Below are 15,704 nucleotides of genomic sequence, written 5' to 3'. Positions count from 1 at the left end.
GAAGCACCAGGTGGTTGCATGGCCACCCTAACGTGGCAGCCTAGGAAGTTAACAAACAAAAAAACAACCCACCCCTCTCTACTTTTGCCTTCTCCTTTCATATATCAAAAATCAAAGATTCAAAAGCCATAGGCCCAGCAAGCAGCATAGCGAGAGAGGTACAGGACGTTGAAGATGGTGCAGCTGAAGCATCTTTCCTCCATTGCCAACCATGTTCTCCAAAGAAGTGCAGAGTAATATACTTACATATCTGATCGATCTCTCTGTCTCTCTGTCTCTCTCTCTCTTTATAGTTTCCTTAGTGAGTTTTCATTGTTTCAGTATTTAATCTTTTGATAATTAGATCTCTTTATTGGGGTGAGGGAGTTACTCTGTCTTGAGTTTCAAATATAATAATGTGAATAAGGTCTCTTGGGTATTAAAAATCAATGGAAAACAGTGAAATTGAAGAAAAAAAATAAAACATATAATAGTATTTCATAATAAAAACAACATGAAATTAAGACTCTAATCTGGTTAAGGTTTGATATATTTAAAACATTACAATATATTAATGTATTAGCAAATTCTCATGTAATAAAGAAAAAGAACATCATACTTGAGGTTTTCTGAGAGTTACAGTTAGGCTCATTATTTATATTGAGTATAGATAGATGATCATTACAGAACATGAGATATTTTTGAAATAATTTCTATCGATTATATATATTGTAGTTGTACTAGTTTATTTATTTATTTATTTTTATCCAAATTGAATTGTATTGGAATAATACCCAACCATAGCATACCTAGAATGCTTTGCTATGCTTAATTTTACCCAGGAAACTAGGTACTTCTGTGGATAACTTGGCAGAAGAATTTGACGCTGGATGGAAGCCTGAAGTGGGCGATTATTCGAGGAAATTAGTGGAATTTTGCAGCTCAAAAGCTCTCATTAAATTGTGTCAAAATATAGAAGAAAGGATAAGTAATGCGTCATTCAGCCGGTTCACATATGACATGATGCTAGCTTGGGAGAAGCCTAATGCTGTCGATGAAGAGTCTCAGACAGTGAGCATATTCAACCTCTCTGTAGTGAAGTTCGGAATTGGTTTAAGTTCTGAGTTGTGATCATTTGTCTGAGTGACATTTGACCAGAAAACTGCATTTTTTATGAAAATATTCAATGAAAATTATGGTTTTCATTGTCTTCATAACATTTGTGCTAAAGTTGTCAGAATTTATTTGTTGATCATATTCCCTCCAACATAGTACTTATACTATTATGTTGAGTTGGCAGGAGAGCATTGCCAAGGAGAAAGAAGATATAAAATCACCAGTAGAAGTGCCTCTGGAGCACGATGATATCCCTCTTTTCTATTCAGACCTGATGCCACTCCTTGTAAGAAAATTTCTTTCTCATCATTCAATTGCCTTAATTAGTCAGAAGCAATATCAATTTATTTTATTCTCAGAAAGAATTGATTGATTTTGCCAATGACACTGTGTGTCTGTCATTTCTTCTTGCTTCTTTGCTGATGATTTGTGAAATTTCTTGGTAGGTTAATGATGAACCAAGTGTTGCAGAAGATGCTTTTGTGTGGTTGGGATCATTAGTTCCATTAGTTGCTGATATTGTTAATGGAAGATTCACATTCGAAACTCTAACTGCGCCTACTGGAAACCGGCTCTTTTTCCCTGCATATGATAAATTCCTAAAAGAAATTGATGAGTATGCATCTAATCTCTACTTGAAAGAAAAATCAATCCAATATAGCTAGCAATGATGAGTATGGAAAATTTAAATTCCATCTGAGATGGTTATGCTATTTGGCATTGGCAGAATCTAGTCTCTAAATTCTAACTAAACCTATTTTCCATCTCACCATTGTTTCCATGCCTAAATTCTGCTTTCTTCCCCTCAGTTTAATCTACACACAACTGGAAAGTTAATAGCTTTGATGGCAGTGTATAATGTCCACTCTACTGCAAATATGGCACCACAGTCTTTTACTATTGGAGGATTAACTGCTTATATAATTATTATCATAGGTGGCACTGCAGGTTGTCCATTTGTCGCCACCATGTAATTGTAATTTTAAGTTACCTGCATAAATATCAATGGATATACAGTAATAAACCGGCACTATGAGTAAGGCATGGACAAACTAATTATCACAACTCTCTGTTAAAAATGAGGCATAGACAAACTCCAATGCCACCAAAATTTGCACAACTTACTTTCTTTGTTTTGAACTTTGTGTAGAGCACCAAAAAATTTGTTTGCAATACTCTAAGTGGTTTCTTTTCCCCCCTTTTCTGTTCAACTGTTGGTCCTACAGCCGCATGAAGCATTTACAGAAACAAGCAAAGCCAAAAGGTGTAGAGTTAGCTGATGATGAATTTATATTGCATGTGGAGGGAACAGCTAGCACACAGAGAGTAGTGCGCCATATTGGAGGAACGAGTTGGCCTGGTTTGTGTTTGATTCCTTTTTTGTACTATCATAATGGACAAGTGATCAAATAAATCTCTATCTTATGATCTCTCAAGTGATTGCTACTTTTGAAATCACTTACTTTGGATGTTATTTTTCTAGGTAGGCTTACACTGACTAATTATGCTCTCTATTTTGAGGCTTCTGGAGTGGTAACATATGAAGATGCACTTAAGATTGACCTTTCAAGGGATATTGATCACGGTGTTAAACCAGCTGCCACAGGTCCATGGGGCGCTCCACTTTTTGACAAAGCCATAATCTATGAATCCCCTGAATTGTAAGTATATACTTGCATAGAATTCTAGGTAATATTACTGTTATTATTTCATTCAAAGTCAGACATAATAACATGTAGGTAAAGCTTAATGATGGTGTAGAATTTTTCATTAGTTTCACTTGGATGTACCGATTTTCACCCGCTCTAACTCTTAAATTTCATGTCAATAACGTACCGGTCATCAATTTGTACTTGATTTTCATGTTGTTGTAAAAAATCTGCCAGAAAGTTTAACTACTTGATAATTGGAATCACTGACAGCTTGGTGGTGGATTTTTTAGCTTAGTCTAACTAAGTGGTGTTGAGAGTTTGGGAGTAATGATTTGACTTAAGCTGAAAAATGAGCAAAGTGTGTTGATAAATTGGATTGTTGGTATTCTGAGTGACCTTAGCTCTCCAATTTTTCTAGACCAGAAGGGGTTGTGCTGGAGTTTCCAGAGATAACAAGCTCTACAAGGCGTGACCATTGGCTAGCACTCACAAAGGAGGTTCTGCTAATGCACAAATTTTTATCTGAATTCAAAGTGGAATGTCCAATACAAGCATGGGAGATGCATGCAAGGACCATTTTGAGCATTATAAGGCTTCACGCAGCAAGAGAAATGCTACGAATTTCTCCCCCGAATCCCACAAAATTTTTGATTTTTGCTTTATATGATGAGTTACCTAAGGGGGACTATGTATTGGAACAGCTTTCTGAGAGTCTAAAGAGGGTAAATAGTGGACAACCTTGTAGTGCAAGCTCAATACTGAGGAGAATGAACCTTTCAGAGTCAATTGCATCAAGTTTAGAAGCAAAAGCAGTGACTGATGAGGTGAGGAAAACTTTTGCGGGTGGTGAATATCATAATAAAACCTCTTTAGAGACTGCCATCAATCAAACGAGAAGGGAAGAAAGGGAAGCTGCTATTGCTAAATCAGCAATTGAGGGGCTGAAAGAGGAAGGGATCAGTGAAAATGCTCTCATTCTTATGGTAATTACTTGTTCCAATATAATGCACATCTTTTCATGGTAAGCAATAAATGTGCTTTAAATTGTGGTAGAGAGTGCACATCTTATCATGATGTGCAATTCCATAGTTGGCTTTGAGCCAACTAGTGTTTGAACAAACACACTCTCTCTGTCTTTCTTTTATTTTTGACTAGGAGAGGCAATGAAACTTTTCATACAGATTTAATTACTCAGCTTATCTTGCTTTCTTAAAGAATAGATCCTAGGATTGATGCAAGAACATTAAATGTGTTACACTCATTCTTTTGACATTTATAGGAGCTACTAAAGCCACTTAAAAGTGTATTCCTTTGGTTCCAACAAATCCTTTCATGGGAGAGACCAGCAACTACCCTTGCTGTAGCTGCTGCAATTATACTAATTGCGTACAAGTAAGTTGTTCTTGGTCCTGCTTTCATTCTTTAACCTACTAAAAGAATTTTTCAAAATCTGTATGCAAACTCATATCTTAAAATAATACATCAAATACAAATCATGTTATTGTTGTAGGGAATGGGTTGGCAAAGCAATGTCCTCAGGCTTGCTTCTGGTGTTAGCAAAAATGATCCGAGCTAGACAAGAAAGGCTTAAAGACAAACAAAAGGAGATAGTTGTGTGCACCGCCTCTGACCAGACTGCATCTACGAGAGAGAACATAGTTTCAGCTCATTACGGATTTATGACCATTTGTGGGATAATCCAGGAGGCGACTGTAACAATACTGAAATTGCATTCAATTCTGGTTTCAAGAGCACACAAGGTACTCATGCAACTAAACATGCTTTTAATTTGGCAACTTATTTAAGATTAAACATAATGAAATGCATAATGAAATGCATTCTTTTACTTCTTCCAAATGCAAAGTGCATTGTTCTATTATAAAGCAAGATTTAAGGTAAAAGTGGGAAAAATTTATCTCAAGGGATTTGCAATAGTGTGGTGCCTAGCTCTTGCTTCCTCATGCTTTGAGTAAGCACAAAATTGCATGTTAGACTATCGAAGGCAATAAACAATGGACTATATACTAGAGTAGTACTAATGCTTAAAGAAATTACTGCTTCCATTTCATACCTTGTAATGCAATGAGGAGTCATTGCAGGATTTTTACTCTTTATAAGCCAAAGTAGAGCAGAAGAATTCCTGTAACTCACCTCAATTAGTTTGGAATCATAGCATGGTTCAGTGAGTATCTGCTAGGCAGCAAACCCCAATCACATTTTAAATTATAAATATTTAAATTGACGGCATGAACAGATAATTAGAGTAAAAATTTCATAAAGCAAACTATGAGTGCTACTGAGCTCTGTAACATTTTTTGGTAGTATTTGTTTTTTTAATTGGAGAAATCATTGGTTGCCTGATGTGTCCTTGTGCAAACTACTTTTAAGGTTTCTGTTTAACTTATCAAACAAATGATAATTTTTCATTTTAATGTCGTACACCCATCAAATTCACACACTTGTTCTTGGTTTCAGCATGCAGAAAGGGTGATGCTGGCGATGATCGGATTGGCAATATTGTTGGCAGTGGTTCCCTTAAAGTATCTCATAATGACTGCTGTATTTCATTCCGCGATCATGACATCAAAGTTAGGGAAGTACATAAGAAACAACCAAGGAGAACGGCGGCTGAAAGAATGGTGGGACTCAATCCCACCTACCCCAGTTCGAATTGTTGACAAGGCTCCTGCCTGTCCTAAATAGGCCGGCATGCATTTTGGTGTAAATGCTCTGAATCTTTTACATCAATCTGGTTTTATACTGGTTTGTCTAAACTATAGCTGAAAATAGACACGAATGTTATACTAGATCTTATTATTCTAAAAACGAGGCTGCAAAGGCAATCCCTAACAATCTTGATGTTAGTCTTTGTAGCCTTCTCAACAGCAAACTTTGTTCTACCACCTTTACCGGACAGTCTTCCTATAGCACAGCATAAGTGTCTACGCTACTCGTGCTCTTACCATTCATGCTCCAGGGCCACGGTTTATTCGCAGAATATCATTGGCCAGGATGTCTGCCACTGTGTTGAATCGACAGTTGTTGATGCCCAATCTAAATCAATGCAACTTACAACCCGGAATGTCAGTCTCCAGAAGTTGATAGAGGTAGAGCAGAAGATAATGTATGATCCTCACCCGCATAATTAATCCAACAGGCTGGACAATTTGTCTACAGGAGATTCAGACTAGTATTCGTATGAAGCCATTATCAGCTCTGGCAGAAATTAAAAGTTGAGCAAACGGTGTGCTCAGAGGTTTATGCAAAATAGTGTGAAGGGCAGAAGGGTTATGGAGAGGATCTGTAAGTATCTTGAAGCTGAATCTAGTGGGATGCTCTATAAATCTGACTTCGACGCTGTACGTCTCTCCTGTATGGGATGCTCTATAAATCTGACTTCGACGCTGTACGTCTCTCCTGTAGGTAAATTCTGCAGTAAAGTTATTATTTTTGATCTTATTGTAAGGTTAATTAATAAGATCATTCCATTAAATTGCTATCATTAATTTAAAATTCATAAAAAAACCAGTAAACAAATTTAACCAGTTAATGAAATAAATAAAATTAAAAAAATTAAGGAGTAAGGAGAGATGAGGACTCTCTCTCATGTATGTTAATTTTCAATGTCCTTTTTGTACTCTGTGCAAACATAGATACAAACATATTCTTTGTTCTATTATAGTTGTTACCAAATCTTGATTTAATTATAAGTATAAAATTTAATCTTAAAAAAATAATAATACAAATTATCTAATTAGAGTTATTATATAATAATATTATCAAATTAGATTAAAATATTGAATTAAAATTATTGTGAATTAATTAAATTTAGATTACGAATAAAATTAATTATATATATCATTCAATGTAACATACACAATCTTACAATACAAAAGTTTATAAAAATTTTCAATTATTTGTTACAATTGATAAGCATTTCTTTGATCCTCTATGTAAAATCTTGAGATATCATCTCCTCTCACCAGTTTTTGAACAAATCTCATCAGAAGTTGTTGAAAAAATTTCATGGTTGAAATTGTTGGAATTAACGATTGTAGATAAAATAAATATGATTTGATATGATGTAAATTACAATTTATTTAATGCAAATCAAATTCTTTTCTTGAAAGCATTTTTTGGATCTTTACACTTCTTTACAAACTCCTAAAAAATATTATCATCGAAATATATTAATCAAAATGTATTAAATGTAAAATTAAAAAAGATGGGATGGCAGGAATGGATTTTAAAGACAAGAAAAAAACAAAAACTCATTTATTTGTTTATCGATGTGTATGGAAATAGAAAAGATATAATTTTAGATAATACTCCAGTAAAATAATCAATTTGCTATATTATATAATGATAAAATATTAGAAAGAAAGGATTTAAGTTTTCTCCAATATCTCAAATACCGATTAATCTGAAAAAAAAAATAAAAACAATTAAAAAAAAAGACAATAATTATAATCCAAAAAAAATAAGAAAAAAAAAAACTGAAAAATTATGTCTACTTAACAATGATACAACTTTGAACCATGTATATATATAGGTTTTTATCATGCAATACTTACTCTGTCAGGTAAGCATGAGGTTAAAATGAAAAACAAACGAGTACATTATGAATGAAGAAATCTTCTAACCTTCTATTTTTGTGCTTTATTAAAAATATTATAAGAGAGCTACAAAGAAACTTTATTCAAATAGTTTTGTGTCACTAAATACAAAATAATCTAGGCTTGATTTAGCCTGTTACCCCCTATTCAAGTTTGTATTTGGGATATCACTTATTTTTAAGTGGTTGCAATGTTATCACTATATTCTAATTTAGACAAAAATTAATCAAAATTTAATGTGAAAGAATATTTCCTGAGAAAATAAAAAAATATTTTAATTTTTATCATTATATCAATATTAAAACTTGAATTTCCCTACCTCAAGCTTTGTGAAAATTGCAAAGCTTCAACAGTTAAACCAGGTAAGCAGAGCAGCCTAGTCAAAGAAAGACCAAACAATGTAGAAAATAAAGCAGATGGATGCATCATTGTGGCTGATATGAGCAAATACTGTAATCAAGTTAAGCAAAAATAGATTGAAATGAATTCAGAATTCTAGTGCTCTTAATCTGATTGGCCTCTGCCTTGAAGAAGGGGTTAGATATGAATATATATGAACTCCAGTTCTAATAATTCCACAGCAGGATGAAAATTGTTCCTCGTAGCTCCATCTTCCATTTGTCACTGGTTAGTTCTGATTCTTTACTTAGTTTCCTCTTGCCTTTTCCAAATCAGGAAGATCTGCAGTGCACATTAGAAAATCATAAGAACAGCGAACCACCGATGGGAACCAATGAAGAAACTTGAGGAGCTAGCAATTGAGATCAGAAATGTGAACAAAACTAACCAAGAAACACAACATCATATAACCCTCTCATCATTAATGAGCATCTTTTTGGAATGTCAAAGAAATATTCTCACCCACTCCCCAACCTACCAAAAGAACCCTCTCTTTTCCCTAGAATGGAACAGTACCAGATATCCCACTCAATTATCCCTTGTTCACCCGGTTTTAAGTACTTAAAGACTCACCAGTTGCTTGAGTGAAATGCAGAAATAAGTGCGCCAAAATTTATTCATGCAAGTAGGGTTGCCTTAGCAGGGGAAACAAGTAAACTAAACCACATGAAAAAGAAAATACTAACACCAGGCACCAGCTAAAAGTCATTGTGGCCTTAGCTTATTAATCAAAGATATTCCCCCACTTATATAGGGAAGGTTGTAACACCCCACCCCGGGATGTATTTTGTTAACTAAGGTGAATTATGAGTGTTGGTAATGTGAGAAGAAATTTTATTAACAAAATAAAAATTAGATAATAATATAACAATAAAATAATAATTTAATATTTATGACGGATGACTAAGACGGTGTAATAGCGAAAGACTATTTTGAGGAGTTAGGTTTGGTTGAAGTAGGGGAGAGTAGTAAAATTTTTTAAAAAATGGAGTATTAATGAGGCTCACATGCCATTATTAAATAAGATACAAAAATAAATATATTTAAATATTATAATGATAATTTGATAGAATATGAATTGGATATTTTGTTCGTATATGTGTTAAGGAGAAAAAATAGAAAAAAATTAAAGTCAAGGGAGTGGTAGAAGGATTCAATCGCAAGAAAATAAAAAATTTAGAGGCTTAATTAATAAATAAAGAGAAATTAGAGGTTTTTGTGAAAATAACCATTTTATAGTTTGGAAAATATTAAATAGTAAAAAAGTTGAAAATATGTACAAGTGTATGTTGGAAGAAGGAAACTGAGGCTGGTTGCCCATAAAAAGTCATTTATAAAACCATGGGAAGGTGGTACAGTAGGGCACATGTGAGTCCCCCACCATGCGAAAGTATTTGCATGCATGAAAAAGATAACCAGCCACTTATTCAAGAATTAGTATTTTTATGTCCAAATAAGCCAATAATGAAACATGCAAAGTTTATAATGGGATAAATTATAAATGAAATGTAAAGATAAGATGATGAAATCTAAAAATAACCAACCAAAAAGCAAGGTAACCGGCATATGTCCATATACATGATCTACAAGAGATAAGAGTGATTTACAAAAACCAAAGCATGTAAGTGGTAATCTGCAAAAACAAAATGAAGCAAACGCTTCATGAAGGAAATAAAAAAGCCACATTCTTTAGGGGAATCTGCCAATGAAAGAAAGCCTAAAAAAAATCTGCTCAGTTCCCTCTAAACCCGAGAGCCCCATACCCTAAATTCTTCAAAATTTCTACAAGCTTAGCCTCTTGAAGGAAACTAAGAGCTTCAAGTAGATTTCCTACCTTCTTCCTTACAATCCTACATTGCACTAGAGTATGAAATGTTAAGGGTTTAATCATCCAAATTCCCACCATCTTAGTTTCCACCTCAACTCGAGAGCTTTGAGAGAAAAAGTAGTGGTGCTAGAAGGGAGTTGAATTAAGAAACATTGAAGTGGGCTCTTGATTCTCCATAACCTGTGAGCTATGATTGATGGTAAATGAAAATTTTCAAGGATTCTTACAAACCGAGACTGTCAATGCAACTTTAAAGGGGTTAAAGTTCTACTAGAGGAAATAGGTGGCTGAAAATTTCAAAAAACAAGATAAGAGTGTGAAATTTGAATTTTGTAAGTCAAGTTCAAAGTATCTACAAGTTTTAATTGTAATAGGCACTATATTTCAAAGCTATAATTTTTGAGATAAATTAATTATATATACATAAAATAGAAAGAAACAAGTTCAAAAATCCTTGTCACAACCACAAACAACCTAAGCATTCCTACCAACTCATGCTTTTCACAATTAGGTTCAATCAACAAGTGCAACACACACACACGTATATATCTAGAGGACTATAGCTTTGAAATTTAACACCCACTCACCTCAATTGGTGGGATTTCTCACCAATTTTACCAACCAATCTTCTTAAAGGCGCTAGCAAAGTTCAATCCCCTACTGCTTGAGCCTTCAAGGTTTCTAGTGCCTCAGTCTATGCTATTTCCACACTTCCAGCAACTTTGGTTTAGCAATCAAGGCACTACTTTTAACAGCTCCTAATCAATCACATTATGCACTTGCTTAGCATCCGTTTAGCATAATTTAAGAATAGCTACTTTGTGTGTATAACTAGCAAGTAGAGTATAAGTTAAATATCTAATTTCATTCTTTACAAATCTCCTTAACTCCACCGATCTGCCTCTTTGCATTAAGCTGTTGTTTTGGGCAGTTTTCACATAAATTCCTAGCAATCACAGAACATTTGAATATTTCATATATTCGGTCAACAACAATTTATCAATCAAACCTCAATTTCACCCACCTACTTACCTTCGAGTCCTCACAAACTTTCACCTTCCTTCGTGCTAGGCTACAGTTTAAGCAACTTTCATACAGCAATGTCATGTTAACAGCTCAATCATCAGCTTACGTATTCCCTTCAATATTTTATTTTCACCAATTAATCTTGATATGGTCAACAATGTTAATAGTCCCCATCCACCCTTCCCTTCATATCTCATCTTCCTAACTCTTAAACCCATCCAAAGGCCAAATAAATTCTGCCCACTTTGCTTCTTCAAGCTGCCATTACAATTAAAATCTGTAAATGCTTTGAACTTGACTTACAAAATTCAAGTATTACACCCCTATCTTGTTTACTAAAATTTCCAGCCACCTATTTCCTCTAATAGAATTTTAATCCCATTCAAGATTGCATTGACAGCCTCGACTTGCAAGAATCCTTAAAATTTTTAATTCACCATCAACCATAGCTCATGGGTTATGGAGAATAAAAACCCACATTAATATTTTTTAGTTCAACACCCTCCAGCACCATCATTTTTTCTCTCAAAGCTCTTGAGTTGAAGTGGAAATCAAGATGGTGGGAACTTGGATGGTTAAATTCTCAACATTTCATACTCTAATGCAATATAGGATTGAAAGGAAGAAGGTATGAAATCTTCTTAAAGCTCTCAGTTTCCTTCAAGAGGCAAAGTTGACAAAAATTTTGAAGACTGTGAAGTAGATTTTTTTTTTTTTTTGAGGCTCTTTCATGGGTAGATTCTCCTAAAGAATGTGCCTTTTTTATTTTCTTCATGAAGTGTTTGCTTTATTTTTTTTTGCAAATTCCCATACTTTGGTATTTGTAAATCACTTTATCCCTTGTAAACCGTGTATATGGACATCTGACCCGTTACCTTGTTTTTTGGTTGATTTTTCTTAGATTTCATCATCTCATCTTTACAATTTATAATTTATCTCATAGTAAACTTTGCATGTTTCCTTATTAACCTATTTGGACATAAAAATATTAATTCTTGAATAAGTAGCCAATTATCTTTTTCATCCATGCCTCTTGCATTCAAACACTTCCACGTGGTGGGGACTCACATGTACCCCACTATACCACCTTCTCATGGTATTATAAATGGCTTTCTATGGGTGATCAGTCACGGTTTCCTTCTTCCAATTTACACTAATACATATTTCCAACTTTTTTACTCTTTAATATTTCCCAAACTATAAAATTAGTTATTAGCACAAAAAGCCTCCAACTTCTCCCTGTTTATTAATTAACCCTCCAAACTTTTTTATTTTCTTTCGATTGAATCCTTCCACCACTTCCTTGACTTTAATTTTTTTCTATTTTTCCTTCTCAACACATATACGAACAAAATATCAAATTCGCATTAAACCAAATTATCACCATAATATTTAAATATATATTTACTATTTTACCTTATTTAATAACAGCATGTGGGCCCCACCAATATTCCATTTCTTTTAAAATTTTCCTACTCTCCCCCACTTCAGTTGAACCTAACTCCTTAAAATAGTCTTTCAATATTACATCTTCTTAAGTCACCCACAATAAAAATTAAATTATTATTTTATATTATTATTATTATCTTATTTTTATTTTATTAATAAAATTTTATTTTATTAATAAAATATTATTTTATTTTTCACGTCTCCACCTTCACTCTCACATATCTTCTCACATTACCAACACCCATAATTCACCTTAGTTAACAAAATATCTTGATTAAATACACCCTAGGGGTGGGATGTTACAAAGGTTAAGATATATCAAGGATGCAACATGCAATGCAGAACCTAATCATAAAACTTCAAAGGTTTATGTAGCGGTAGTACATTTATAGGTTATGAAGAAACTATATTTTAAAACTCAATCTGCTACAAAGATGCAACCTCTGCGTATGCTTTGAAAATGTAATTTAATACAAACACCAAGCATATCATTGAGAATATTGATAATGCTCATAATTGTCATGCAGCCATACTACATATGCAAAAGCCGAAACTTAGGTAAGGTTCCTTAAATCCTTGTCCTCAGGTTCCCAATGAAAAAAAGTCACATGTTTAAAATTGCTGTCCTAGCAATGGACCCTAAAGCAATGTTGTTTTAGTCAATCATTTTGAATAAATGGCTTATTTCTATTGGATGATCTAAGAAAAAGGGTGTAGGAACCTTACTTAAGTTGTACTATGAGAATAATAATACATGCTTATGTCTTCAGAAAGCAACTCAATTTAATAATTTAATGAAGTGATTAAGTTGTTTAACTTACACAGCAATCCTTCATCATCGCTGCTTTCATCATCTTGACCAACATACTGCAAAAAGAAACAAAATTCTCATTAAATAATTAATCAATAATTATGAAGCATTCACAAATGTCTCTCCCTATTTTGATGCAGGCACAGCATGTTAGGCATTTTTTCTTTTCTGTTCTTTTACTAATGTTGGCATGCCATGCCATGATCAAAGATGCCAGAGAATATGGATAGATGTTATTAGGGTTTTAGGCTTTTATCTGTCCTATAACTAAAGGACACAAGAATGCTTTAGGACATTCTTGCTTCTTGACTTCTAATAATATTAGCATTTCACTTTTAAGTTCTTCTAGGAACTTTAGGATTTGCCTGATTTACCACCCAAGAATAGATTTTCCTTTGTTTCCCTGCAAGAAACTTGAGATTCAATGGCTAACTAAAATATGACATCATCTTATCCCACTCGCAACTGCATTATGCATCCATAAATGGAAGACTAAGCAAATTACCATGGCATCATCATCATCAGAGGCCAAATCAGCTGCCAAGGACCACAAAAACTCCAGTCAGATCCGATATAATCATAATCTAAATATAGCTTTTATTAAATCAAGCACAGTAACAACTGAATCTAGCAATAGGTACAGAATATATGTTAAAATAGACAGGTATTGCTCCAGAATTTGTGACCAGATAAAAACTTCAAATAACTTAAAAGTCAAAGGACAGAGCAGGAGGTTTTTCATTGATAAACGTATCAGAAAGTTAAAAAATCATGGGGTTTAAAAAAATGGAAAATCACATTAACATATACATGTACTACACTATTTCCCAAAAATCTAGGCTGGATAGGAGTGGAGGATTAGAATGAAAAGATTGTACACTGGTAAAACGCTAAAAAGATATTGTTGATACTTCATGGATGCTGACATGAAAAGGCCAAAACACAAGAAAGTATACAATCTATATACAGAAGAGGTTCTCAAAAGTAAGGAAGTGTGCAAATTTTTCTAGGTGCATAAGCACATAGGAGTGGTAATATAATAAAAACCAAAATAAACAATAAACTAACTTACAATTTGACTCTTCCTCATCTTCATCACACCATTTGTTCCAATCAACCTTGATGTAAGGTGCAGGTTTCTCTTCTGACTTTAGTAATCTTTTCCACCACCCTTTCTCTTCTTTCTGGATAGAGCATATTATATTCCTTAACCCAACATTAGTTTTGCAACCCTGCAATATAAGCAAAATAATATTTGAACAAAACTCTAAGTGCGAAAAGAAAAGGTGTTCAATTCTTTCAGATTATTTCAGTATATCCTTGACCAAAAAGTGAATAAACGAAAAAGAGAGATGGAAGTAGCAATAAGAGTTTGTACAGAGCAGTAGGAAAGAGATTTTATTTCAAGTTATTCATTCAGGGAAAACATGCAAAACTACTTTATACCTCATAGATCACAAGTTTGAGGGTTTCTCACTAATGGCATTCAACTCTTGCCATCTTAAACATAAGCTCCAATATCTCAATTTGAAATTCTTGTATTTCACTTCAAATAAGAAACAACCCAAAGACCAAACCCTGAAACTTGGTATACTGAATTCATGATTAAAGTGCATAATTTCAAGTTTCTTAAGGGTCTTATTTTGTATAGAAAACATTAAGCATTTCAACAAGTTCCTCTCTTGCCGACTACAGCTTCACAAACCCACACACAGGGAAACAAAAAATAGATAGTGAAATCTATTATATAACTTACAAGCAGAAGAACCATGAAAGTCATGCTACCAGTAAAGAAATCCAACCTGACTAGAAGAACGAACTCATGCATCTAGGACACAATAACTCACCTCAGGTACTATTTTCCCAAAAAGCTCCAAACTGAAATCGAAGGATTCTCCTTGCACCCCCATGGCAGAGAAACTAAATAACCCCTGAGGGTCACATATAACAGAAATATCTTTTGCATCAGGTAAAGAGATCGTCAGGTATACCTTATCAGACCTCTGAGCCCAAAGAACCTCTGGATGGCGACTGAATACAAAGAAAAGAACCAAAAAAATGAAAAAGGAGTTGCTTCAATCTTAAGCCAATATATCAGGAAACCAAAGGAAATAAATGTATTATTATAATGCATAAAACTATATTCCATTTACATAATTGCAAGTTCTTCAATCTTAATCACGCTACAAATGATAGAGATAATAAGAGTCAAGATGAATCAACATCAAAATGAGCAAAATGAAGTAAACCCAAATAGAATTAACCCAATTGTTTTACACTACTATTCTTTAGCAAGAACTAGAAGGAAAGCCTGAAATGGTTGCAAAAACTACAATTTTTTTTTTCTTTGTTTTCACCAACCCAATATTGTACATTGACACCCTCACATTGGGTTTGTTCTTAATAATCAAAACTAGTTTCGTATAACATTATTTTTCTTTCTTTTTTATTTTTTCTATTTTGCTTGCATTGGATAAAATTTAGAAAATCTTTTAGCATGGAAAAGCAAGACATAAGAACAAAAGAAAATATATGGCATTTTAGAAGTATTATTATGAAAAAGAGAGAGAGAAGATAGAGAACCTCATGTTGGATGGTGCTTGAAGGAAGAGTAAAAGGCTGCAGAAAATAAAGAGAAAGGCAAAGACAGAAGGTTTAGAGGGAGGAGGCTCAACGAATTCCAATGCTTCAAAATTCAGCTGGGTTTTTGGTTGAGGCGGTCTAATAGAAGTTAACCAAAAACACACCCCAACGAAAAACACATGGCTCCTAAAAAACCTTTTAATTATGTTTTATTTTAATTTATAAATGATTACATGATGACCTTT

The 15,704-nt window shown here is 33.6% G+C and overlaps 2 protein-coding genes across 7 annotated transcripts; one reads left to right on the top strand and one right to left on the bottom strand.

Annotated features, from left to right (window-relative positions):
* Positions 1–10: 10 nt before the first annotated feature.
* LOC18599814 (ArgH (DUF639)) lies at positions 11–5,688 on the top strand. Of its 3 annotated transcripts, XM_018120556.2 has the most exons (11): positions 11–233; positions 822–1,050; positions 1,280–1,381; positions 1,542–1,711; positions 2,322–2,455; positions 2,579–2,756; positions 3,166–3,730; positions 4,027–4,139; positions 4,258–4,507; positions 5,223–5,468; positions 5,613–5,688. In XM_018120556.2, exons 1-10 carry the CDS (start codon positions 175–177, stop codon positions 5,448–5,450), a joined length of 2,028 nt encoding a protein of 675 aa, XP_017976045.1. In that variant the 5' UTR covers positions 11–174; the 3' UTR covers positions 5,451–5,468; positions 5,613–5,688. The 3 variants fall into 3 exon arrangements, with proteins under 3 accessions (XP_017976045.1, XP_088663045.1, XP_007030018.2); XM_088806919.1 differs by lacking the exon at positions 5,613–5,688 and having other exon boundaries at positions 830–1,050; positions 5,223–5,600; XM_007029956.3 differs by lacking the exon at positions 5,613–5,688 and having other exon boundaries at positions 5,223–5,600.
* Positions 5,689–7,764: 2,076 nt separating this feature from the next.
* On the bottom strand, positions 7,765–15,632 carry LOC18599813 (HSP20-like chaperones superfamily protein). Of its 4 annotated transcripts, none has more exons than XR_001928206.2 (8): positions 15,460–15,632; positions 14,724–14,907; positions 13,949–14,108; positions 13,382–13,413; positions 12,887–12,932; positions 10,615–10,874; positions 10,178–10,348; positions 7,765–8,044 (listed from the first exon to the last, which is right to left on the bottom strand). XR_001928206.2 is itself a non-coding variant. In XM_007029955.3 (6 exons), exons 1-6 carry the CDS (start codon positions 15,462–15,464, stop codon positions 8,010–8,012), a joined length of 462 nt encoding a protein of 153 aa, XP_007030017.2. In that variant the 5' UTR covers positions 15,465–15,629; the 3' UTR covers positions 7,765–8,009. The 4 variants fall into 4 exon arrangements, 1 of the variants encoding a protein (XP_007030017.2); XR_001928207.2 differs by having other exon boundaries at positions 10,623–10,874; XR_001928209.2 differs by lacking the exon at positions 10,615–10,874.
* Between the last annotated feature and the right edge of the window lie 72 nt (positions 15,633–15,704).

This window comes from Theobroma cacao, chromosome 5, assembly GCF_053813885.1.
Source record: "Theobroma cacao isolate CCN51 chromosome 5, ASM5381388v1, whole genome shotgun sequence".
NCBI lineage: Eukaryota > Viridiplantae > Streptophyta > Magnoliopsida > Malvales > Malvaceae > Theobroma > Theobroma cacao.
This window is presented reverse-complemented; position numbering and strand designations above follow the sequence as displayed.

Bases quoted from the DNA above. Each gene is read 5' to 3' on its own strand.
- LOC18599813 (XM_007029955.3), bottom strand. The intron at 14,109-14,723 runs GTGAGTTATTGT...CTTATATTGCAG, and splicing joins TTGGGAAAATAGTACCTGAG to GGTTGCAAAACTAATGTTGG. The intron at 8,045-12,886 runs GTAAGTTAAACA...TGTGCACTGCAG, and splicing joins CGATGATGAAGGATTGCTGT to ATCTTCCTGATTTGGAAAAG.
- LOC18599814 (XM_018120556.2), top strand. From the start codon at position 175: ATGGTGCAGCTGAAGCATCTTTCCTCCATTGCCAACCATGTTCTCCAA. The intron at 1,712-2,321 runs GTATGCATCTAA...TTGGTCCTACAG, and splicing joins TTCCTAAAAGAAATTGATGA to CCGCATGAAGCATTTACAGA. The intron at 4,140-4,257 runs GTAAGTTGTTCT...TTATTGTTGTAG, and splicing joins ATTATACTAATTGCGTACAA to GGAATGGGTTGGCAAAGCAA.